General features: G+C 40.0%; 1 protein-coding gene across 1 annotated transcript in view; it reads left to right on the top strand.

The window, feature by feature from the left end:
* srbd1 (S1 RNA binding domain 1) overlaps positions 1-25,399 on the top strand; it is an 88,897-nt gene extending 63,498 nt beyond the window's left edge. The window contains exons 17-21 of the mRNA XM_061965485.2: positions 6,518-6,624; positions 7,129-7,296; positions 9,240-9,380; positions 15,384-15,568; positions 21,179-25,399. Of these exons, the coding sequence (XP_061821469.2) occupies positions 6,518-6,624; positions 7,129-7,296; positions 9,240-9,380; positions 15,384-15,568; positions 21,179-21,471 (894 nt within the window). The 3' untranslated portion in view covers positions 21,472-25,399. The remainder of the gene's footprint in view (positions 1-6,517; positions 6,625-7,128; positions 7,297-9,239; positions 9,381-15,383; positions 15,569-21,178) is intronic.
* The last annotated feature ends 1,108 nt before the right edge of the window (positions 25,400-26,507 follow it).

The following is a 26,507-nucleotide window of genomic DNA, read 5'->3' as shown; positions in this document are numbered from 1 at the left end:
GTACCTTGGAGACATCATGCCTCGTCGGTGTGTTGTCGGAGGGTGTAACAACACGAACAGGGACGGATTCAAGTTGCACCAGTGGCCCAAAGATGCAAAAGTGGCAAGAAATTGGACATTTGTTCCGCACACTTTACCGACGAAAGCTATGCTACGACAGAGATGGCAAGAATGTGTGGATATCCTGCGACACTCAAAGCAGATGCTTTTCCAACTGGACTGGACAGATCAGCTTTCAGGAAAAGAGAGCGGATGAGGGTATGTCTACAGAATATATTAATTGATGAAAACTGGGCTGTCTGCACTCTCAAAGTGCATGGTGTTGCCAAATGTATTTCATATGCTGTAAACCTAGTTCATAGTTGTTAGTTTCCTTTAATGCCAAACAAACACATACCAATCGTTGGTTAGAAGGCGATCGCCGAATACGTCCTCGCTTTCTCCCGTGTTGCTGGCTGTCGTGTCGTTTTCGTCGGTTTTGCTTGCATACGGTTCAAACCGATATGGCTCAATAGCTTCAGTTTCTTCTTCAATTTCGTTTTCGCTACCTGCCTCCACACTACAACCATCCGTTTCGATACATGCGTAATCTGTTGAATCGCTTAAGCCGCTGAAATCCGAGTCTGAATCCGAGCTAATGTCGCTATACCTTGCTGTTCTATGCGCCATGTTTGTTTGTATTGGCATCACTGTGTGACGTCACAGGAAAATGGACGGGTGTATATAACGATGGTTAAAATCAGGCTCTTTGAAGCTTTTTTTAGGGATATTGCGTGATGGGTAAAATTTTGAAAAAAAACTTTGAAAAATAAAATAAGCCACTGGGAACTGATTTTTAATGGTTTTTACCCTTCTGAAATTGTGATAATGTTCCCCTTTAAATTGTAATTTTACTGCCTTTTTTACATCATGGCCAGGGGACTACAGATGAAAACTAGCCTTCTGGCTAATTCTGGCTTTTTTAACCATGTGTAGTCATGTGTTTTATGAAATTGCATTGTCCCTTTTGAAATAAACTCATCTTAATCTTAGTATATACAGTAATGCTGCTAAAAGTGTGCATGTGTTTATTAATGTTTTATTTTCAACTGTGTTTGGGAAAAAAAATAGCGGGGATGACTTCAAGATATCAATATTTAAACAGTGAACGTTTTCACAAGATAAATCATGATAAGTTTGGAGAGGGGGGAGTGTGGTACCATTTGCAATCTGGGAAAGCCTCCAGAATCGAGCATCTTGCAGACAGACTCAAAAAAACAATATAAAAGTAACTTTGGAGAACAATCTACACCAAAGCATATCCAATAAAAATGATGGAGACAACAATGAAGTGTTTCGAATGTACATTAAAATCATAGGTCCCAGTCTTCTTGATCATGCTGTTCACGTTTTGATATCATGAGACCAGGACGTCACATCAAGGGATGATGAGTGTCATTAGCAGCTTGTCACTTGTTGTGACGTTTGCAGTTCGGCCCCATTTTGTAGAAGTTGTGCAGGTTGGATTTGTGCATTCAGAAGTTTATCGAAGGGGAAATCAAGTTCAACTGTAAAAGGTTATAGTGCATTTCAGGTTCACTCTGAAATGACACCTGAAAGCCGAATATCCCTGTCGAGTGTATGAAGGGCCCTTGTGCAAAGGGCAAGTGTGTGCGCGCACTGCTCCTAAGCTATGCCGGTTGTGCCCACAGGGGAGACAGGAGAAGACGGAAGGAGAGGAAAGAAATTGGGTGTTGACAAAGATTGATGCTTCCTTTCCTCAGTGTTTTGAGGCGTGGGAAAAAAAATCTGTTATCAATGGTTGAAGCTGCCAAAATGTAAGCTGCTACTATTTTAATTGTTTCCACATTATCCTGTCAGAGTGCATGAGTGATGAGATGATGAGCGAGGTGTATACAGGAGTGAAGCTTAACATACTTACGCCGTTCTCATTTTTTATATTTTTATTGCAATGTTGTTATATTACTAACTATTGTGTTGTTTAGGGGCTGCATAGAAGCAGCCGTTCTAGGATTATTCATGTATTTTTTGTTGTTCAGGAGCGTGGAACCTTTTTGTCTCCCCACAAATTATGAAAACACTTAAGAATATTTTTATTATTATTATTTTTGAATACAAACTACGCTTTAGTAGTGTCAGTTGTATGCGGGTACTTAAAGTAACCTCGGGCAACAAAAACAAGTTGACCAGAAATACTGGAAAAGTACATACAGTTGGACAGTGCATTTTAATGAAGGGCCACTAGGTGACAGAATATGCCTGAGTTTAGCTTGATAGACTTGTATGTATTTTTTCAAGTAATTGATTGTTCTTAATTATCTTGGTTATGACCTTTTAGATTTGTCAAAGGCAGTGCAGACATTATGCAGTAGCAGTAAGCATGTTTCAGTATGTAATTGCTCTCCTGGCCTATTTTAGCAGACCGCGGTAGTAATGTTGTGATATTTCAAATCTCTAGTCCACAAATCTGAGAGGAACATTTACAGGCCTCCAGCTCTACTTCGCATCTGCAGCCAGCCTGTCTCCAGTAATATTCCAGTTACCAAGCTCATCACTGGCGAATGGTATTTTAGTCTTCTGTCATTGTTGTCTTTCAGCACCTTACATCTCAGCAGTTTATTTCCCTTTGCTCTTTTGCTTTGTCTTGCTGCTTCCCTTTATTTACAGTTTGTGGCTTTTTAATTACTCTTACACCAGAAACCCTCCTGGAGGTTGTCTATCAGGAGATAGGCAGGTTTGAAGCTTGTTTTGGTGTTGTAAACAGAGATATCTTACCCCTGATGTGGTAACCGCGGAATTTAAGCAGTCAAGGTGCAAACAGAAGGTCTGCCTGGAGGTCATTTAGCATATGTTGGCCGCCTCCAGCAAGTTTATTGCCAATCCATACACCGACTTGATGATTTGGATCAAACCAGTCACTGGATTTGTCGAGTACAGTATGAAGGAATGGGGCATTTATCTATTGAGGCTACTGTCATTTATCATTAAGTCACTTTTTTGTACTGCTTATGTAATTTAAGTTTATTTAAGCTGTTATCTAAAAGAACAAAAATTCCATGTATATAGTTTACACATGCTAATTTGCAGGCTGGTTTAACATGTTAAGACCTATTCACTTGCAAAGGAAAGGAAGCAAGACGTCCAAGGAAATGACAGAGAGGTAAGAGTAAATGAGGCGTGGAAGTCGATTGTGAGTTAGAAGCAATACTGGGCTTTTGGGTGAAGGAAAGAAGGAGATGAGCAGCAAACTGGTAGATGGATGTAGCAATACAGGATGACATGGTCCACTGGTACATTTAGTGCCTACTGTTAACAGAGTAGTGCAAACTGAAAACTCAATGGGTTTAATACAGCAAAACGTCACTGTTTTTCTGCACTTTTGACTTTCTTCCGCTCTACGTTGCCATCATGTCATTACATATTTAAGTGATTTTCCCTGTTCTCAGTCATCAATGACCTCTTTTTGTGTTGTTGTTTGACTGGTTATGTAAACAAGTGTGGGCCCAAAACAGGAATCACGTACTACAGGTTTCAGTCTGTTTCAACTGAGCACATTTTTTGAGCATGTCATAGGAAGTGCACTATAGCCACCTGCTCTAAGGTTCCAAAAAAAATGTGAGAACACTTCATCGGTTCCTTACTGCAGGTGAAGGCTCACCTCCACTTATTTTCTCGTGTGAAAACATTCTTCTCCGGTGTAATGTTACAGGTGATTTCCTCCACTCTGCAAACTCTCCCTGGACTCCTCCCTCTTTGTGTATCCCCTCACTCGCAGTCATAAATCATTCGTTTCTCCTGCATAGGATTGTCTTGTTTGTTGTATTGTCTTCACGACGCCTCCAGCTGTGGTGCCTCTCAGGATTCTTTAAGCATCAGATGGTTGTGTCATCACTACGGATGGTTATTTGGATCAGTTTAGATTTTAATGTTAAATAACAGAATATGTTAAGAGGTCATACTTGAGAGCACATTGCAGTACATGATTTTCCTCGCTACATATTTGTCAGCAAAGTAGTTGGGTCCGAAATTTATTGCACCAACTGGTGAAATGCATTATGCCTGCATTGCAACTAGTTTTTAAAACTTTTTTTTAAAATTTATATATATATATATATACATATATATATATATATATATATATATAAAATAAAGATGTCCGATAATATTATCGGCCGATAAATGCTTTAAAATGTAATATCAGAAATTATCGGTATCGGTTTCAAAATTATCGGTATCTGTTTCAAAAAGTATGTATGACTTTTTAAAACGCCGCTGTGTACACGGACGTAGGGAGAAGTACAGAGCGCCAATAAACCTTAAAGGCACTGCCTTTGCGTGCCGGCCCAGTCACATAATATCTACGGCTTTTCATTCACACAAGTGAATCCCATGCATACTTGGTCAACAGCCATACAGGTCACACTGAGGGTGGCCGTATAAACCACTTTAACACTGTTACAAATATGCGCCACACTGTGAACCCACACCAAACAAGAATGACAAACACATTTCGGGAGAACATCCGCACAGTAACACAACACAAACACAACAGAACAAATACCCAGAATCCCTTGCAGCACTAACTCTTCCGGGATGCTACAATATACACCCCCACCTCCCCCTAACCCCCCACCTCAACCCTGCCCCCCCCAAACCCGCCCACCTCAACCTCCTCATGCTCTCTCAGGGAGAGAATGTCCCAAATTCCAAGCTGCTGTTTTGAGGCATGTTAAAAAACATAATGCACTTTGTGACTTCAATAATAAATATGGCAGTGCCATGTTGGCATTTTTTTAAAATTTATTTTGGAAAACCTTGTTACATTGTTTAATGCATCCAGCGGGGCATCACAACAGAATTAGGCATAATAATGTGTTAATTCCACGACTGTATATATCGGTATCGATTGATATCGGAATTGGTAATTAAGAGTTGGACAATATCGGAATATCGGATATCGGCAAAAAAGCCATTATCGGACATCTATACTTTTAATGTATTTAAAACACTTACTAGTGGTCTACATAACATGTAATGGTGTTTTTTTGGTCAAAATGTTGCCTAGATTATGTTTTAAAGATAGTCTTCAAACCGCTTTCTGACCGTCTATTTAGGATGCGCTGTTTTGTGGGTGGCCTTATTTACGTGCCTCCAATTCAAATCGGTCCTCTCCCCGCCAGCCATGTTATAATTTTTATATGGAGTCTACTGACAGATGTGAGTTTGAACTATATGCTACTTTTAAAAAAAAAATCAGAAATGGCATTCTATTTGTATTGTTTCAGTTTCACAAATTCCTTAGTAAATTCACCAAGACGTCTCCATGGAGTTACTGAATTTGTTTAGCTGATTGGAGGGCCAGCTTCCGCAGCTAAAGTATATGATAATGAAGTCGATTTTGTTTCATCAGCCATTTACTGCCATGTTACAGAAACTGTTTGGAAACAATGAATGTATTTATTCATAAAATCTTTCTGTGTAAATAAATTATTTCACAACGTATATGCCTGTGGCTTATAGTCTGGAGCTGCTAATATATGGAAAACAATTTTTTCAAAAATTTAGTGGCTGCTGCTTATATATACTGTTGTGCTCTATAGTCTGGAAAGTATGGTATATATGCTTCATTTGTACCTTCTCTTCACACAAGTTCCCCAAATACAGGATTGTAGACGTTGGACTTTAATAAGCATTTTCAGTAATATATTTTATAGCATTTTCCAAAAATGCATTACTTTGTCACATTTCCAAAATGCATCCATTACGCCACCATTTCTCCAACAACGCATTATTTTGTGCAGTTAAAACACGCTGTATTTCATATCACTCCTGTCTGTCACTCTGTGTCCTGATTTCTTTCGTGGTTGTTATCTGTGAACATGAAAGTGTTTATTGAAGTGGTGCTCATGTTACAGCACAACAAGGTTCGATCATGTTCACGTTCACGCGTGCGTGCACACACTGTCGTCCACGCCACACTGTCAGCTAATCCTTGAGCAGTTGCTGAGCTATCAGTGTCCTGCTCCTTGGCCATCATCCGACTTGATATAATCTCTCCTATCTTTGCGCTTGCGTCTTTGTCTTTCCAAATAGGGAAAGCATTCCAATCCTTTTTGGAAGATATTACCCAAATTGTTGTTGGGCTAGTGGCTGAGACAGGTTCAATTAGAGGAGCTTCTTCGATTGCCAAAGTAAACCCTCACTGTCTTTACACCATCTCTGCGCTTTCCATCTGCCAATCAGCTCTCAGAGGTTTTTTTTTTATGTTTCTTTTTATTGTAGTTGTCAATCAAATGTCTTTCGGTGTGTCAGGATTTTCTTTGGCCCAGTTGCTCTTAATCTCTTTTCAGGATGAAATTTAATAATCCTCCCAGGGGACGTTGTGCCTACAAGTTGCGCCTAAATTCCAGATAGGATATATCAACAAAAATGGTTGATGAAATTCTGTTCTGTGAAATAGAGCTTACTTGCTCTCCGTATCAGCTTTCCTATAACTATTTATTATGTGTGTTTGCAGCATGATGTTTCATCCAGCGCTCTGAAGGCAGCTCTGGACAGTGTGGTGCAGGAGTGTGTGAGCTTCGTTGGGGTTGACATCAACATCTGTTCTGAGACTCTGATGAGGTAAATGACACGCTTGTGCACGCGTACTAAAAATATATGACATACATGCACATGCCTTTTACTTAAATGCACGTAGACAGTAACAGTAGAACAGTGCTAACAGTAGAACTTCAGTACGAAGTAGGTTGGTGTTGGGCCGTCAGGGCCGCCATCAGGTCATCTATTTACTTGTCTGCTCTGCAAGTGAGCTTTTTTTTATTCCTGCCAAGAAGTCATGCTACACACACATGCACACAAACTCGCAGACGTGTTGATGACTGAGGTATTATGTGGAGTGTTGACACAGCAGCGTGTTTTAGAGTTGGCAAGTCACAGGACTCCAAATCGCCTCCCTGTATTGCTCAGACAAAACCGGCCGATTGCTTTAAGTTGGCTTTCCTGTCTTTTGTTTGTGTTCATTTTGCTTTGAGTCTCATTTAATTTTGTCATACTGTACCTCACAATTTAACACACAGTCTTTAAATAGTTTATATTGCACACTCTCATTACGCTGTTATCTACTAGGCACGTTGCAGGTTTAAATGCAGGCACGGCGCGGAATATTGCCGAGTGGAGAGAGCAGAACGGTCCCTTCGTCAACAGGGAGCAGCTGAAACTGGTCAAAGGCATAGGACCAAAGAGCTACCAGCAGTGTGCCGGCTTCATCAGAATCAACCAGCAAACCATGCACAGGTACAACACTGGAAACATTTCTGGTGTAATCAATCAATCAGTCAATCAATGTTTATTTATATAGCCCTAAATCACAAGTGTCTCAAAGGGCTGCACAAGCCACAACGACATCCTCGGTACAGAGCCCACATAAGGGCAAGGAAAAACTCACCCCAGTGGGACGTCGATGTGAATGACTATGAGAAACCTTGGAGAGGACCGCATATGTGGGTAACCCCCCCCTCTCTCTAGGGGAGACCGAATGCAATGGATGTCGAGTGGGTCTGACATAATATTGTGAGAGTCCAGTCCATAGTGGATCCAACATAATAGTAAGAGTCCAGTCCATAGTGGGGCCAGCAGGACACCATCCCGAGTGGAGACGAGTCAGCAGCACAGAGATGTTCCCAACCGATGCACATGCGAGCGGTCCACCCCGGGTCCCGACTCTGGACAGCCAGCACTTCATCCATGGCCAACGGACCTGTGTCCCCCCCCCCCTTCCACAAGGGAGAGGGGAGCAGAGGAGAAATGAAAAGAAACGGCAGATCAACTGGTCTAAAATGGGGGTCTATTTAAAGGCTACAGTATACAAATGGGGGAGGGCATTCTATAGTACTGGAGCCCGAATAGAAAACGCTCTATAGCCCGCAGACTTTTTTTGGGCTCTGAGAATCACTAATAAGCCAGAGTTCTTTGAACGCAGATTTCTTGCCGGGACATATGGTACAATACAATCGGCAAGATAGGCTGGAGCTAGACCGTGTAGTATTTTATACGTAAGTAGTAAAACCTTAAAGTTGCATCTTAAGTGCACAGGAAGCCAGTGCAGGTGAGCCAGTATAGGCGTAATATGATCAAACTTTCTTGTTCTTGTCAAAAGTCTAGCAGCCGCATTTTGTACCTATTTTAATCTTTTAATGCTAGACATAGGGAGACCCGAAAATAATACGTTAGAGTAGTCGAGACGAGACGTAACCAACGCATGAATAATGATCTCAGCGTCGTTAGTGGATAAAATAGAACAAATTTTAGCGATATTACGGAGATGAAAGAAGGCCGTTTTAGTAACACTCTTAATGTGTGACTCAAACGAGAGAGTTGGGTCGAAGATAATACCCAGATTCTTTACTGAGTCGCCTTGTGTAATTGTTTGGTTGTCAAATGTTAAGGTGGTATTATTAAATAAATGTCGGTGTTCAGCAGGACCGATAATCAGCATTTCCGTTTTCTTGGCGTTGAGTTGCAAGAAGTTAGCGGACATCCATTGTTTAATTTCATTAAGACACGCCTCCAACTGACTACAATCCGGCGTGTTGGTCAGCTTTAGGGGCATGTAGAGTTGGGTGTCATCAGCATAACAGTGAAAGCTAACACCGTATTTGCGTATGATGTCGCCTAGCGGCAGCATGTAAATACTAATGATACGCCATAATCCAGGGTCGGTACAAACCTCAAGTACAGTAAGGGTACGCAATGCGAAAAACTAAAACTTGCAAAGCTTTTCTGTTAACAGCTTTAATGATTTGGAGAAAAAAAAGAAAATCTGCTAATAGTTTCTTGTTCATTGACATTTAAAAACAGACATGTTTTTGTCTGTTTACGTATTTCCCCCGGACACTTTACGACGGAAGATTTCTAAAGCTATGACTTTTCCTTGGCTCTTTCGCTAGCTATGATTCCTGCTTGCGAAAAGGCTGTGCTGCAATGTTTTTGTAAAACTTCCTGTTCCACACACAATGTGTTCCGTGTGGGAAATTATGTTATTGACCAAAAAAAATCTTATTTAGAATATATTACACCCCTGGTAATTATACTGTATTATATGTGTAAAGAACTCAGTTGGAAGGCCATGGGATTTATTAGAATGGATGTTTTATTAGGTCTGCGTGTCCTGCACTCAAGTGGTGTTCGTAAATGATGGCTTCCTAATAGGATTTTTGGATTTATCATGTCAACAACAGCGCCAGGTCTGCACCTCCTCCAGCAGCGCTACATAAACCGGCAGCAAAGAAGGTCAAAGGAAAGTCCAGTGTCATACCGACACACTTCAACCCTCTGGACCAGACCTGCATACACCCTGAGTCCTACGATGTGGCGCAGAGGTACATTTTACACACACGCACATTATGTTTGGGCTAACATGGCGTTCATTTGGATGCTGTCTCATATGGTTCCAATTATTCTGGTGCAAGGATTATTGATGTGATTTTTCACACGTTGGTATTGCTCGTTACTGTGTTTTTGTGAGAGCATGCCCTTGTGGGAGAAATGATTGCTAGCAGGGCTGATGCAGCCATCATAAGCACATTGAACAATGTGTGTTTCATGTGGCGTGTGTGAGTGTGTGGGACACCACTCTGCTACAGCTGTAGTCACTCAAGTGTGTTTAGTCTACATACTTTCTGACACTAGAGGCTCCGATGTGCCTTTTAATGGCTTCAGTGCAAGTTTGTGGCTGAAGTCGTGTGACGATGATGCATGCATTTCTACTTATAGCGCAACTCTACTTATTTCCCATCACTTTCTCTCGGAACAATTCCACATTTTTAGGGGGGATCTGTTGATAAAGTGATATCCAGATGCATAATATAATACAATATACAACTGATAGGAATGGAAAATGGTTTAGAAATGTGTTCGTGTGAGGTGCGTAAGGAATATATATTTTTTATGACATTAGAGAAACAGGATCCAGGATATTACTTGTCATGTCCCACACATGGGCCTCCTTGAAACTATATACAATACACACACAAGCATGACACAAACATAACTTTGTCTAGCCTCGTGTAACTTGCATCCTTCTCTCTAGTACACACACATTCAAAATAGTTATATATTAACTAGGTCTGTCAAATTATCATATTTTGGAATTTGGATTAATCATGATTATTCACAGGTGATTACTCGTTAGCATAATTAAAATGTGTTTAAATTTGCTTTGTAGACAAATTAAATGTTATTGTCAGAATGTCAACCGGGAACGTTTTTATAGTTTTGCTTGAGTGCATCATGTCATATATTTGCACAAAACTTGGTAACAGTTTTATCTGAAGTTCGGAAATTTGCCAAAAAGCACACCAGTTGGTGTCTCCTCACTCATTTTTGTACTGCCGTATGCGCGTGTAGCGATTAAGGTAAAAAAAGCTTGTATGGTCAAAACAAATGTCATGATTAATCTAAGTGTGTACATATTTGTGTGTGATATTTTTTGTGATTAATCACATGAGTCAACTTAATTCTGACAGCCCTAATATTAACACAATCCGTTATGGAGCCCCAAAATATCAACATGCTTCAAAGGAGGACACAAAAAGATTGACTGTGTACATGCAAACATGATTTTTTTGATCGGAATGTTTTGAACTCCCTTTTTTAAATGTTAGTATCTTCTTCGCAGTTTGTGAAAATAATTCTATAAATACAACATGACAAATGAAAAGTTATGGAAAAACATTTGCAGCACATACAATAAGCATTACATTATATTTATGTATTTAAATAATTCAAAATTAAGATGTTAATTTTTGCCATAAAAAAATAGCAAAATGTCGACAGAAAAGTTAAAGTTCACATTTTTCTGGAATGTACCATGTCCTCACGGTGGGCCCTCTGCCGTCACAGCTGTCTCATACATATTTGTACACAAGCTGTGTCCCCTTACAGCCGCACTTACACACCCGCTACTGCCAAATAAGCATTTCTCAACTGCATTTTCTATGAATCAACCTTGTGTGTGTGCCCACCTGTTCAGTCCATCACTAGGGCAGCGGGTGGGAGTGGGTGGGACAGCTGGGGAGTCTGTTTGGCGTCAGGCTACTAGTGCGCGACATCCATCACAGACACCACCCAGCTGGGCCACACTCAACACGCACACACACACACACACACACACACACACACATATACAGGCTTTAGAGGCCACTCTGTTTTCGTGGCAGTTTGAGTAGGTCCAGAATATATAGTCAGTTGATTAGGTTAGGTCAGATTTTAATTAGTGGCACCTCACTGACTGCTGGGACATTTTGAGGGACATCCCAAAAAGTAGGAGATTTTTCTTGTTGTTTAGCAAATCCCAATCACTTCACATCAATACAACAATATTTTGCTTACAAAAGTACGGCAATTAGAATAAAGTTTTATATTGTGTCCTGACTAGGATGTTACAGTATACCGATACTAACAAAGTATCGCAGTACTAATGAATGAAAAAAGATACTATACTGCCGTTGGAAAAGCACCGGTACATTGTTTTCATTCACATGCTGCCGTGCGGTGGTGACGTTGCTGAGCTGAGGCACATGTAAAGTGTGTCAGCACACACACAAAGCACATACAAGCCGAAACAGTGAAAAGGAGAAAAGGCAAAATTTTGCTGGTTAAGAGGGTGCATGAAGAACAATATGGAGGTATTTTGGCTTCAAAACTCACGATTAAGGTGACGCTTTAAACACTGAAGTGCCGCGGTGCTTTAAAACATGCCTCGCCAAAGCAAACGTTGTGATGCGTTTTTAAAATTATTGTGCCGTGTATGCTTAAAATGATCAAATACTAACATATGAAATGTTATTATAAATGTACCCATTACTACATTACATACTGTATATACTTACATCATGTATATAAAAGTTCAATGGAGATGTTTGGATATTTGTTTAAGAGCTTTCTCGTCGGAATTTAACGGTTCCCATAAGCTCCCTTGTAAGCAGACTTTTGATCTCAATTATTTAATATTTAGAATGCAAAAATTAAAAAATCCTTACATCATCATGTCTTTTATGATTGTGAACTATAGGCAACATTAAAAATAAAAGTGCAGTTCCCCTTTAACAATGTGTTTCCCCTACTACATGTATTGTCTGTGTAGTTTTAGACTTAGTATTGTTTTTCCCTTCCCTCAAGCCGTAAGACTCTTGAACGCATGATAATTAAATTATCCCCTCAACTCCCCCCAAAATGGATTAACTCGCTGGAATAAAAAAGACAATATAACATACAGCCATAAACGTGGACGCATGTGAAAAAGTGCAATATATTTATCTGTACAGTAATCTATTTATTTATTTATATATATTTATTTATTTTATATATATATATTATATGTATTATTTATATATATTTATTTATTTATATATGCACCTTATTGCTTTTTTTATCCTGCACTACCATGAGCTTATGTACCGTGTTTTCCGCACCATAAGGCGCCCTGGGTTATAAGCCGCGCCTTCAATGAACGGCATATTTCAAAACTTTGTCCACCTATAAGCCGCCCCGTGTTGTAAGCCGCATCTAACTGCGCTAAAGGAATGTCAAAAAAACAGTCAGATGGTCAGTCAAACTTTAATAATATATTAAAAACCAGCGTGATGTGGGCGCGCATGGAGTCGTATATCAACATGGACGGAGCTGCGTGAAAAAAACCACCCGGCCTCTTCGCGTAAACTTACCTTAACCACTCGCTCATCTTTTCTTCATTCATCCATCCCTTCGAGTTAGCTTTTATGATGACGCCGGCTGGAAAGGTCTCTTTTGGCAAGGTCTTCCTTTTGAATATCACCATGGGTGGAAGTTTCTGGCCATTAGCATGGCAAGCTAGAACCACAGTGAAGGATGACTTCTCATTCCCTGTGGTGCGAATATTCACCGTACGTGCTCCCGTTGTATCCACAGTGCGGTTCACAGGAATATCAAAAGTCAGTGGAACCTCGTCCATGTTGATAATGTTCTCTGGCCGGATCTTTTTTTCAGCTATCTTGTTTTTACAATATGCACGGAAAGTAGCCAGCTTTTCTTGAAAGTCCTTAGGCAGTTGCTGTGAAATAGTAGTCCGTGTGCGGATGGAGAGATTGCGTCTTTTCATGAACCGGAAACCTGTCGCCATTTTGTGGTCTTTACAGATGTAAACACACAAAGGAAATGAAAAGTAATATCCACGCTCTTCTTCTTCTTCTACGCGGGCGGGTGGTTGCTTACAGTAGAAGAAGAAGCGCTTCCTGTTCTATGGGGGCGGGTGCTTACCTTGGCGGTTGCTTGCGTAGAAGAAGAAGCACTTCCTCTTCTACGGGGAAAAAAGATGGCGGCTGTTTACCGTAGTTGCGAGACCGAAACTTTATGAAAATGAATCTTAATATTAATCCATATATAAAGCGCACCGGGTTATAAGCCGCACTGTCAGCTTTTGAGTAAATTTGTGGTTTTTAGGTGCGGCTAATAGTGCGGAAAATACGGTACAAAATTTAGTTCTTATCTGTGCTGTAAAGTTCAAATTTGAAGGACAATAAAAAGGAAGTCTAAGTCTAAGTTTTTAGTATTTACGAATTATTTAATTTGTATTAAAGCACAGATCAAAATTGGCAACCATGAATCATGAAACATTTAATACAATGTAAATAAAGCTTTCTGAGAATGTGAGTGTGAATGTTGTCTGTCTATCTGTGTTGGCCCTGCGATGAGGTGGCGACTTGTCCAGGGTGTACCCCGCCTTCCGCCCGATTGTAGCTGAGATAGGCTCCAGCGCCCCCCGCGACCCCGAAGGGAATAAGCGTTAGAAAATGGATGGATGGATGAATCATGAAACATTTAATACAATGTAAATAAAGCTTTCTATTCTGTTCTAACCTAATCCTAGATTATGGCAGGCTATATGTAATATATACACTTGTAAATTATTTGAGTGCAATAAGAAAAGCCCAGTGTGTTTAATGTCTTTTAATTTTAATTCCAACACTCTAAATGTTTCTTTCAATGCAATAAGAAACATATGTTTAATGTAATGTAAGATTTATCTAAAAAATAAGTAAATAATGAAATTTCTTGTTGTCTCCTTTGTTTTGAAAAGTATCAAAGTATCAATATACATTTTAGCACCGGTACCAAAGTATTAGTATAGAGACAACCCTAGTCCTGACACAGTATTATTTTTTTAATTTCTGTACTTTTACCCGTTACCATTTAGTAGGACACTTCACAACACATTTTTTACACTGTGGTTTTTTCGAACATACACTATATTGCCAAAAGTATTTGACCACCTGCCTTGACTCACATATGAACTTGAAGTGCCATCCCATTCCTAACCCATAGGGTTCAATATGATGTCGGTCCACATTTTGCAGCTATTACAGCTTCAACTCTTCTGGGAAGGCTGTCCACAAGGTTGCGGAGTGTGTTTATAGGATTTCTCGACCATTCTTCCAAAAGCGCATTGGTGAGGTCACACACTGATGTTGGTCGAGAAGGCCTGGCTCTCAGTGCTTTACACCACTGCATCCGACGCTTTGCATTGGACTTGGTGATGTATGGCTTAGATGCAGCTACTCGGCCATGGACACCCATTCCATGAAGCTCTCTGCGTACTGTACGTGGGCTAATTGGAAGGTCACATGAAGTTTGGAGCTCTGTAGAAAGTGACTGTGCAGAAAGTCGCCGACCTCTTTGTACTATGCGCTTCAGCATCCGCTGACCCCTCTCTGTCAGTTTATGTGGCCTACCACTTAGTGGCTTCCATTTTCTTATAATAAAGCCGGCAGTTGACTTTGGACTATTTAGGAGCGAGGAAATTTCACGACTGGATTTGTTGCACAGGTGGCATCCTACGAAAGTTCCACGCTGGAAATCACTGAGCTCCTGAGAGCGGCCCATTCTTTCACAAATGTTTGTAGAAACAGTCTCCATGCCTAAGTGCTTGATTTTATACACCTGTGGCCGGGCCAAGTGATTAGGACACCTGATTCTGATCATTTGGATGGGTGGCCAAATACTTTTGGCAATAAAGTGTACCTGTTGCTTTTTGGGACCTGTGAAAAGTGTCACACTGTGACTAGAATTTCCTTCAGCATCATTAAAGTAGCTACTAACTACATAACTTAGCCTTCAAAGTCGGCAAGTATTCTTCCGCTTTGTTGTGGCTTGTGCTTCTCTTGAAGTCTGACGGTAGGCAATAAACATATTCACATATCATTGTATTGCCTTTCAGTCACTCCTCATGCAATCATTGTGCTAACTACACATCAGTCGTTAAATCAGCTGCTGATTCACTATTAACATATCCAATGTGCGTTGTCTCAATTCATAGAAAAAAACAATTCTGTACTCCTCTTCTCCAGGTTTCTTTGCCTCATTGGCGGCAGTGCTAACCACATCGGAAGTGACGAGCTCAAACAGTGTGTAAACAGTAAAGTTGGCTCCAGCAGCGTTGAAGAGCTGTCTAAAACGCTGGGCACCACACCTGAGACCCTCCAGCTCATCATTGACGGCTTCACGCAGCCCCCTGGGTTTGACATTCGCCAAGGTATGTCCTTCCGCCACACAAACGTCTTCAAAAAACACACTTTTAGCACAGGGAAGTTGCCTAGGACCTTTACTTTTTTCTATATTCACCAATGATTTACCTTGGGCTACCGGGCGTGCAAGATTGGTTCTTTATGCTGATGATGCAACCTTATCATGCTGCACCATCATGCAGTGTACTTAATGTAGTATTGAGTGAGGAACTAAAAGCTGTGCATGACTGGACAGTGTGTAACAGACTTGTCCTTAACATCTCAAAAACAAAAAGTATTATATTGGGGACTAGGCAAGGGTTATCTTGTGACCCAAAGTTGGATTTGAGGCTAGGTATTTCAATAGTTCAACAGGTCAGAAGTGCCAAGCTCCTTGGAGTGATGCTGGACTGCACTCTATCCTGGTCAAATCATATCAGTGATATAGTTACAAAGATGGGAAGGGCTGTTGGTATTTCTAGGAAATGTGCTGCTTTTGTTGATCCACCTCTTCTTTGTCAAATTATTAAGAGTTTAGTCTGTGTCATCTTGACTATTGTTCTACAGTCTGGGTGTCTGCTGCAAGTGGTGAGATCAGTAAGCTCCAGATTGTCCAGAATAGGGCAGCAAGGCTGGTTCTTGGTTGTTCACTAAGAACCAATGTGAACCAAATGCATGTTTCTCTTTCCTGGCTAACAGTGCAGAACAGGTTGTCAGCTAATACTCTTATATTGTTCAAATCAGTAATCGGTAGTAAAACTTTTGCTTTTCTCATGGCCCAAATAGTTCACAGTAGCACTATGCATAATCACAATACCAGGGCGTCCAGTGAGGGGCATTTTGTACTCCCCCGTCCCAGGAAGAATGCTTTGCGGAAATCTTTTATTTATAGATCTTTATCGCTCTGGAATAACCTGCCTCGAATTCTCACCGGCATTGAAAGTAAACAGGTTTTTAAAAAGAGAGTAATATTTTATCTGAGTCTTTTTAAAAACCTGTTTACTAACACTAATCACTAATCGCTGCCTTCATGGTGACAAACTGTTTCTTACAATTATCATCCCTGCAGGATGAGGGCAAGCTAAACATGCTTCATTACACACCGTAGGAGTAAACAAAAGTTCACCGCTAACAGCAAACTAGCGCTTGTAAATGTGAACAAAAGTGTGGGTCTACACAAATATCGATTGTAACGATATCACATACAAGAGCTGTATCTAGTCGATACCATAATGATTACATAGATTTTGTTTTTATCACAGATTATTTTTCCTTTTTAAAATTTTTATAATGTTCATAAACTTAGGAAATATGTCCCTGGATGCGTGAGGACTTTTAAATATTACCAATGTATGACATTGCAACTAATTAGTATTGGAGCATTACCCAAATTGGTAGTATCACCCAAAACTTGTGTAAAGTATCCAAACAACAGAATAATAAGTGACTATTACATTTTAACAAAAGTGTAAAGGAAACATGTGAAGACAGAAAATAACCAGTAAATGAATAAATAGATTAATAATCAATTTTCTACCGCTTGTCCCTCATAATTTTGACACAATAACAGAATGTGAAATGACTCAATATGTTTCTGCATGTCAGCAGCCAAATTAGGAGCCTTTGTTTGCTTATTTACTACAAAAAGATAAGTTGTCTTGTATGTTAACTACCTTATTTAATGCCAAAATTGTTCTTCAATAAGAAACATGTTTAATGTATCATAAAAACAGAGAAACAAACTGTATTCAAATGGATCGTACCAAAAAAAAACAAGGGACTGCACCGAGACAAACTGTATTACCCTTTTCCAAAAGCTCGTTACCTCGAAAAAAAAAGTAAAATTGGTGGAATTGATCCATATGAGCACGTCATATGGACAAGAGATTAGATTAAGCTCGGGCCATTGCCGAACCTCAAAAAGTATATATATTTGTCAATGTAGTCAGTTTTTATACCGGTGAAGAATTTCAGAACGCAAAGTCTGTTAAGGCTCATTGTCCTCCATTCCGATGGGCATACTCTACAGTAGGGATGTCCGATAATGGCTTTTTGCCGATATCCGATATTCCGATATTGTCCAACTCTTTAATTACCGATATCAACCGATATATACAGTCGTGGAATTAACACATTATTATGCCTAATTTGGACAACCAGGCATGGTGAAGATAAGGTACTTTTAAAAATTTTTATAAAATAAAATAAGATAAATAAATTAAGAACATTTTCTTGAATAAAAAAGAATGTAAAACAATATAAAAACAGTTACATAGAAACTAGTAATTATTGAAAATTAGTAAAATTAACTGTTAAAGGTTAGTACTATTAGTGGACCAGCAGCACGCACAATCATGTGTGCTTACGGACTGTATCCCTTGCAGACTGTATTGATATATATTGATATATAATGTAGGAACCAGAATATTAATAACAGAAAGAAACAACCCTTTTTTGTGAATGAATGGGGGAGGAAGGTTTTTTTGGGTTGGTGCACTAATTGTAAGTGTGTCTTGTGTTTTTTATGTTGATTTAATTAAAACCCCCCCCCAAAAAAACCAATACCGATAATAAAAAAAACGATACCGATAATTTCCGATATTACATTTTAACGCATTTATCGGCCGATAACATCTCTACTCTACAGCTTTCATCTATTATGTGTTCGAGATGGAGTGAGGGTGTCCAGCCTCATTTCATAAGATGATTTCCCCCGAAAAAGAAAAAAAAAACATCATTATTACTAACATCCAACTACATGCTAGTTACGGAACAGAATAAAACATTCTTTGATTCAAACCTACCAGTGTAAAAATGCCGTGAACACACCAATATGTACCAGGTGATGTCTTTAAAACTGATGTTTGTTCCTCTCACGGCTGCTATCCAGGTTATTTGTCGTCACTTTATTAGTATTTGGTTACTTTACTTGCTGGAAATGACAAAAATCACTCCAAATCCCTTTTTTTTCCTGAAACAATCATGACGAAGATTGTGGCAGTTAATGATGTCGCACCTTTGCGCCATGTCTGAACTTGTTAAAGAAAAAAAAGAAAAAACTTAAGCACAGAGTTTTGCATTCAGCCATGTAAATAAGCGATTCGGATTCCAGCAAGACTCGCTATGCAATGCGTTCCCACATCACACTTTCAAGCCCTATTAACAATTACAATAGATACATGATACACATCATTAAATAAACATGCAGAACCATCATTATTACTATATCACATTGATGAAAATGTGTCACATTTAAAGGGACTGTTTGCAACCTTTATGTCTAGAGTGCACATTATATTTCCCCCCTCTTCCGGCTTTTTGCACTTAAAGGAGAACATTATCACAATTTCAGAAGGGTTAATCCATCCATCCATCCATTTTCTACCGCTTATTCCCATTGGGGTCGCGGGGGGCGCTGGAGCCTATCTCAGCTACAATCGGGCGGAAGGCGGGGTACACCCTGGACAAGTCGCCACCTCATCGAAGGGTTAAAACCATTAAAAATCAATTCCCAGTGGCTTATTTTATTTTTCAAAGTTTTTTTCAAAATTTTACCCATCACGCAATATCCCTAAAAAAAGCTTCAAAGTGCCTGATTTTAACCATCGTTATATACACCCGTCCATTTTCCTGTGACGTCACACAGTGATGCCAATACAAACAAACAGCAAGGTATTGCGACATTAGCTCGGATTCAGACTCGGATTTCATCGGCTTAACACTGTCTGATAAGATAATTACTAACAACTATGAACTAGGTTTACAGCATATGAAATACATTTGGCAACAACATGCACTTTGAGAGAGCACACAGCCCATTTCAGGCGCGCTAAGAACATATATTTTTCCACGATTTCAGCACTCAGGTTAACCATACCTAAATAGACACAAAATACTGCATTACACAAGACTACCCGAATGTACTCGAATGATTGAAAAAAAAAAAATGTTTTTAAGCTAAATTATTGGTAAACACAGTTTATGTATAAGAATTTGCGTAAAACCGCGAGTAATGAATAAAGTTTTCATCAATTAATATATTCTGTAGACATACCCTCATCTGCTCTCTTTTCCTGAAAGCTGATCTGTCCAGTTTTGGAGTTGATGTCAGCAGGCCAGGGAAGCTAGGGTCGATATTCTTCTCTTGATCATCTTCGGTGGCATAAGGGACGGTGTGAGCCAAGACATCCAGGGGGTTTAGCTCGCTCGTCTGCGGGAACAAACTGCCGCCATTGCTTGCCGTGCTACCGAGGTCCTTTGTCCCTGAATAGCTCACACACTCCGGCAGATTCAATGGGGGTCTGGCGGCAGATTTCTTTGACTTTATCGTTGGAAATGCATCTGCTTTGAGTGTCGCAGGATATCCACACATTCTTGCCATCTCTGTCGTAGCATAGCTTTCGTCGGTAAAGTGTGCGGAACTAACGACTGACCATTTCGTCGGCTTTCCCCACACCCTCGTATTTTGAACAAATTTCGTCCAATTTCTTGCCACTTTCGCATCTTTGGGCCACTGGTGCAACTTGAATCCGTCCCTGTTTGTTTTGTTACACCCTCCGACAACACACCGACCAAAGTGAGAAAATGGCGGATTGCTTCCCGATGTGACGTCACAACGCTGTTGACGTTGTGATGTCATCGCTTCGAGAGCGAATATAAGAAAGGCGTTTAATTCGCCAAAATTCACCCATTTAGAGTTCGGAAATCGGTTAGAAAAATATATGGTCTTTTTTCTGCAACATCAAGGTATATATTGACGCTTACATAGGTCTGGTGATAATGTTCCCCTTTAATGACGTACACTATTCTCATACATAACACACAAGCATTAGCTTTGTGTGTGATCAGCAAATATTTCAGATTTGGCAGTTTATCTACCAACGTTGGCCATCATTGAATGTAACAACATGACTGCGAAGTGTTAGTTTCTTAATTATTTAATTATGAAAAATATAGACATGGAAAAAATACTTCTGTTAAACCACAGTAACATAAACTACCTGGTGAGGGTTTTCTTGTTATAGTTTTTGGTTTAAAATATGTAACTTTTAGCATGTTGCAAGCAGCCTCATTAAGTGACATGTCATCTCCCTGTAAAATGTGCATTCAACAAAAAAACTTGTCCCTGAATACTGAACATCGATATAAAAACAATGAACGTCACTCTTCCAGACAAGTCACTTAAAAGTAAAACCCTTTCCACGCCTTTTTACCAGCGCTTCTTTTCTCATGGTCTCATGTGGGAACCCACCAAATGTATCCGTGCAAAAATGAAGGAATGCACATCAAATATCTTGGGTTGCAGAGGACCGCACTTGGCCCGCGAGTCGTGCTCAGCTGAGTAAACAGATGGGCCCAGACTATAACGTGCTGTTGTTAGCATTATTATTATATCCTTCTTTGTTTTAAAACTACAAAAAGGGGAAAAAAGATATCTGATGATCAAGCTGCATGGAAAAAAGGTTAGAACAGGATGCTGAGAAATGGGGAAGTATGTGGAGACGAGTATTTGGTTACTTCCCGAAATGTAACACCGTTCGTTATGTCAGCCTTGCGCCCTCAATGTCCTTTGCCTCCCCCCCAAAAAAACTAAGCTGATTTGATGTCAAATTTTCATCTTCTCTTTTTGCCATCTGCAGATTTTGGGCAGGAGGACTTTAAGCGAGGTGTCGTATCCATTCATGACCTACAGGTAGGCACAGTCCTGACAGGCCGGGTGGACAACACGTGTTTATTTGGGGCTTTCGTAGACATCGGCGTTGGCCGCGACGGTCTCATCCATAAGAGCAACATTACTTTGGATAAGCTACCCATTAGCCAGCGGCGCCGCAGCCTTGCCTTGGGACCTGGGCAGAGGGTGGAGGTCCGGGTGTTAAATGTGGACGCTCAGCGGGGACGCATCGGCCTGGACCTGATCAGGGTTCTGCAGTGATGAGCACTTAATTAGTTTTCTTGAAGCGTTCATTCTTCGTTTAAATAAGAGACTCTTATTTGGACTAAGTCTTTCACGCTACATTTTTCCCAATTGTCGTGAAGCAATGACTCAAGGACGGAACAGGACATTTGGATTTATGAAAGATCGAAAGAAGACAGCCATGGAAGAAAGTAAACCAACATGAAGACTTGAAGAGACTCCCAGCGTGCCACTGCCAGGGGAACGGGTGGAGGTTAGAATTAGGGATAGGAGGAGGAGAGCATACGTTTATTTTCTAGACTACAGCAAAGCCTGGAGGCTTTTTAGGCATTGTCCCAGACATAATTATCCCAGGACACACATGCTAATCGGCTGCTTCAAAATTAATCCCAGGCTCCCCATTCACATTATCTCATTTGTTTGTTTTTATAAAAGCTGCAGTAAATACGAGATGCAAAAACATAATGTGGTTCTGAGAAAGCGACGGTCCCCTGTGCTGAACTTGATACTGAATGCAGAATACCTAATCACCGTAAGGGCTGCCGCCTCCCCTTGGGCTACAAATAGAATACATTCTAGATGCACAAACACAAAGACATATTTGATCAAGCGTAATCACATGTGGCACTTTGCTTTCAGATGATCGGTCAAAGCTAGACTTGCATAATATTGCCACTATTTGCTCAGGCTTTTCTCTTTCAGAGAGGATTACATTTCCCATCTGCATGCCTCATTCTGTTTTGATGCTAACCTTTGTCAACATGTGCCTGCACACCCCTGATCAAAGTATTGAGACCTGTGCATGCTTTTCTCGCCTTCCTTATTTTCCATCCCTGTCCTAGACATGAGGGCACAGACGGGACAAGCAATCTGGCAGCCTGCTTTCATTGCCCCTTTGTGTTCCACTCAAACACAGACGAGCAATAAGAAGCAGCGTGACGGCAGGACCATGTTTGTGGCTCTCACTTCTCATCCGATCTGCTACTTTCAGATTTTTGTGATAGAGTGACCTCAGGTGTGCCTTTCTAAAGTAAACGCTTGGCTATTTGTTGTTGGTTATATGCATCGTTTAGCATCCAAAAAGCTTTCAGGTTCATCCTCTCTAAGAGATTTACCACCTGCCCGTGAAAAAAGAAACATGCTATATAACTTCTAAAGGCTGGCCGCATCCAATAATAACAAACACCACACTGACGATCTGATCAATGCTTTTTCCAGAGTACAGGCGGATCTGCTGCCACATCCGTAAGGCTTATGAGGATAAGATCCCAATACAAGATTTGTTATTTATGTGTCGTTGAGTGTATTAAGCCAATAAGGTTTAAAAATTATCGTGACTTGTAGAAATGACTGGCCTTTAGTTTGACGATTTTTCCAATAGTTAGAAAAGAACAGCACCGCTAATACCCAAATTTAATTTGATGTTACGTCAGCTGATTTTTACAATGTCTTATTAGCAGTAAAATGAGCGCTTTTGTTTTCCAATCTGAGGTTTCTTTACTTGTTTTTGGTAAGAAAATAACACTAAGAAAAAAATGCAATTATTTAACAGCCTCGTGTGTTTCCTCCACTCCAATTCTTTGTATAATTAGCACCCAATAATGTTGGTCTCTTTAAAAAAATAACCTGTATAAGAAGGTCAAACTTGCTATAAATGTGTCTCTGTGTTCTCGTTTTATGTACCTGCTGTGATTATCTTCTTAGGATCACTTATAAAGCAATTTTACGCACTTTTTTTGTCACTTCTTTCTGCTGTTGAGTGACACTTGAAGTCCTAAAGCCTAAAGCACTAGAACATTCCAATTATTTGAAACTGGAGCTTTCTGAACATGTCCATTTTTTTTATTACAAAAATACATTTTTAATTTGTATAATTTTTTACACATTATCAAAAAAGAAACATGAACAACATCAAGCATGAAGACTTTCCGGCCAAATGACAGAAATTAGGAAGCTCTTTCACAACATTATTTTTATGTTTTTATGTTACACTGAACAAAAATATAAACGCAACACTTCTGTTTTCTCTCCTGTTTTTCATGAGTTGAACTCAAAGATCTAAAACTTTTGCTGTATACACAAAATACCTATTCCTCTCAAATATTGTTCACAAATCTGTCTAAATCTGTGTTAGTGAGCATTTCTCCTTTGTCAAGATAATATTTCCCACTTAACAGGTGTGGCATATCAAGACATTTTCAAAACTGTTTTACTATAAAATACATAATGACATTTTTGATAATTTCACAGTGCATCAATACATTAACTGTTCATACTGATGTGTTGGCGAAACAGAAAATGCGTTTTTCTCACCTTATCCCTTTCAAATTTAAAAAAGTTTGTTTTCAAAAATCAGGTGTCTCTTTTTTTCTTCTTTGAGGCAAACTTGCAGGATCACTGGACAGCCCTCGTGGATCATACGTTAAATGCATGCATCTGATCTGATACGTCAGGCTTTTTAGGAAAAAAAACGATTTACACTGATGATGTAAAGGGCTCAAAAACTTGTTTCACTTCTGAAACGATTGGCGTTTCACTAAGATGGAGAGAGAGAGGGATGAGGCTGGAGGAAAGATGGATGGAATGAGGCAGGAAATGAGAAGGCTTTCTCCAGTTTCACTCTCTGTGACCTCATCAGTGTGATCATGGGTTTTATGAGCTTTCCCTCTTGACGCCCACACGCCAGGACACACACACTTGTGCTATAGTATGTATTTATTTCACACGTCCAAAGGACCACATATCTTGTGGCTTTGTCGCTCTTTTGTGTTGCTTGAAATCAGGATCTCCACTCATGACACGTCTCTTAATGACTCATCAGCATGCCTACAACTTTGAGACATAAAGGCATCCTTAGATGGGTTTAGTTCGGGAGGAGGCTCACAAATATTCTTCAGTGTGAATTGACAAGAATTTGATAACCTAGGAGTGTGTATCCAAACCTGAAGTTTTCTGGAGAGACGGCTTTGCAGTTTGGTTTTGAATGCATTTCCAGAGCGAGGGTGCATTTTCGCTCCTTTGCACTCGTCTGTGGCTAATTTTTAATGCTTTCCAGTGCGTCATGTAAGAAAATGATCAGCTCTCACAGTGCGGTTGTTTCAAAATTTACCAAAGCTCTGCTGTGTTAGATTTACAGGGGCATAAATTTAATATATGTGTTTTCTCGCCATTGCTGCCTGTGTCCGCAGTAGGCTTTCTTACGCGGAAAGATCATGTTTTATACTGCCGAGAACTACAGTCAAGCCATTCACTTCAAGTCAAATGTGTAGGCGGGATGGCAATGTCTAGCTTCTCAATCAGTGGGAACATATGCGGCACAGTGAAAGCCGGCAACGGGATATGCAAATAATCTGGAAAAGATTAAGTCATTTCTGGGGTGCATTTGAAAGGGCAGTTCTATTGGAGCAGCTTTGGTTATGGTTGTGAAGTCATTAATTGCAGACTGAAGGATGGACATAGATTGTAAACACTGGACGACAACTGAGAAAATCGAGCTTTTGGTGGCTTTTTATTTAAAAAAAATGGTAAGCTTTAAGATAAGTTATTATCTCTGGTCTTCTTCTCAGTCTTCTTGATTCCCCTTCGGGGTGATGGACAGCTGTCAAGACGCTTCATAGCAGCAGTCGACCTCCAGGGTCCCAACCCACCCCGTTGCGAGTTGTCGTGATTAAATGTAACATGTTTATGTGTGCATGGCATGGAGGTTTTTTCCCACTCCAGACTAGGCCCCCTTAGGAGCCCAGTCTAGATTGTATTTTTTTTACTCATCTTCTTCCCCAGCGTTTGACCTTTTTCCCACCTTTTACGGGGTGCCTCGTGGCGACCCATCAGCGTTCCTGTTCTGTAACCCTGTACACTCTTTGTATGTCTAATCTTGAACGGGTTTTTGCTGAAAACATAGTTTCGTTGTACTTGTTGCAATGACAATAAAGACCTATCCTATCCATTTTTGTCACAAGGGAGTTACAATTCTGTCAAGCTATTAGTGGATTGTAATTTCTAAGTACGGTGGTTCTATTGCAGGAGCTTATAAACCAACTATCTCGTATCAACTTTCTCCATTGAAATGAAATCAAGTTATTATTCCGTGCAACTCCCACCCCAAAAAGCGTTTTAATAAGAGAAGCAAACTTCTAAATAATGAATAATGTATCCAAAACAACTACAGTAGTTGTAATAAGTATTATAATAATATTGTACAGTACATACCTCTTTTTATTTATTTATTCATACTTCATTTTATTTTTATTTTTTTTCCCAAGATGGCCCCTCTGTAGTGGCTGCTGTTGGCAGGAGCTCTGTGCTCTTGTGTCATCCTTTTGTGTTTCCCTCTTGTTTTCATGTGTTATTATTAGAGATGTCCAATAATGGCTTTTTTGCAGATATTCTGATATTGTCCAACTCCTAATTACTGATTCCGATATCAACCGATACCGATATATGCAGTCGTGGAATTAACACATTATTATGCCTAATTTTGTTGTGATGCCCCGCTGGATGCATTAAACAATGTAACAAGGTTTTCCAAAATAAACCAACTTAAGTTATGGAAAAAAATGCCAACATGGCACTGCCATATTTATTATTGAAGTCACAAAGTGCATTATTTTTTTTAACATGCCTCAAAACAGCAGCTTGGAATTTGGGACATGCTCTCCCTGAGAGAGCATCAGGAGGTTGAGGTGGGCAGGGGTTGAGGTAGGGGGGGGTGTATATTGTAGCGTCCTGGAAGAGTTAGTGCTGCAAGGGGTTCTGGGTATTTGTTCTGTTGTGTTTATGTTGTGTTACAGTGCGGATGTTCTCCCGAAATGTGTTTGTCATTCTTGTTTAGTGTGGGTTCACAGTGTGGCGCATATTTGTAACAGTGTTAAAGTCGTTTATACCACTCCGTATAGCGGCGTTTTAAAAAGTCATACATTTTACTTTTTGAAACCGATACCGATAATTTCCGATATTACATTTTAAAGCATTTATCGGACATCTCTAGTTCTTACTTTACTTTCCGGTCCTGTTTCATAGAAATATAGCTCGGATAGTGAACTTTCTCAGGATGA

This window comes from Nerophis lumbriciformis, linkage group LG02 (assembly GCF_033978685.3).
Source record: "Nerophis lumbriciformis linkage group LG02, RoL_Nlum_v2.1, whole genome shotgun sequence".
Lineage (NCBI taxonomy): Eukaryota > Metazoa > Chordata > Actinopteri > Syngnathiformes > Syngnathidae > Nerophis > Nerophis lumbriciformis.
The sequence above is the reverse complement of the archived record's forward strand: the minus strand, read 5'-3'. Positions and strand labels throughout refer to the sequence as shown.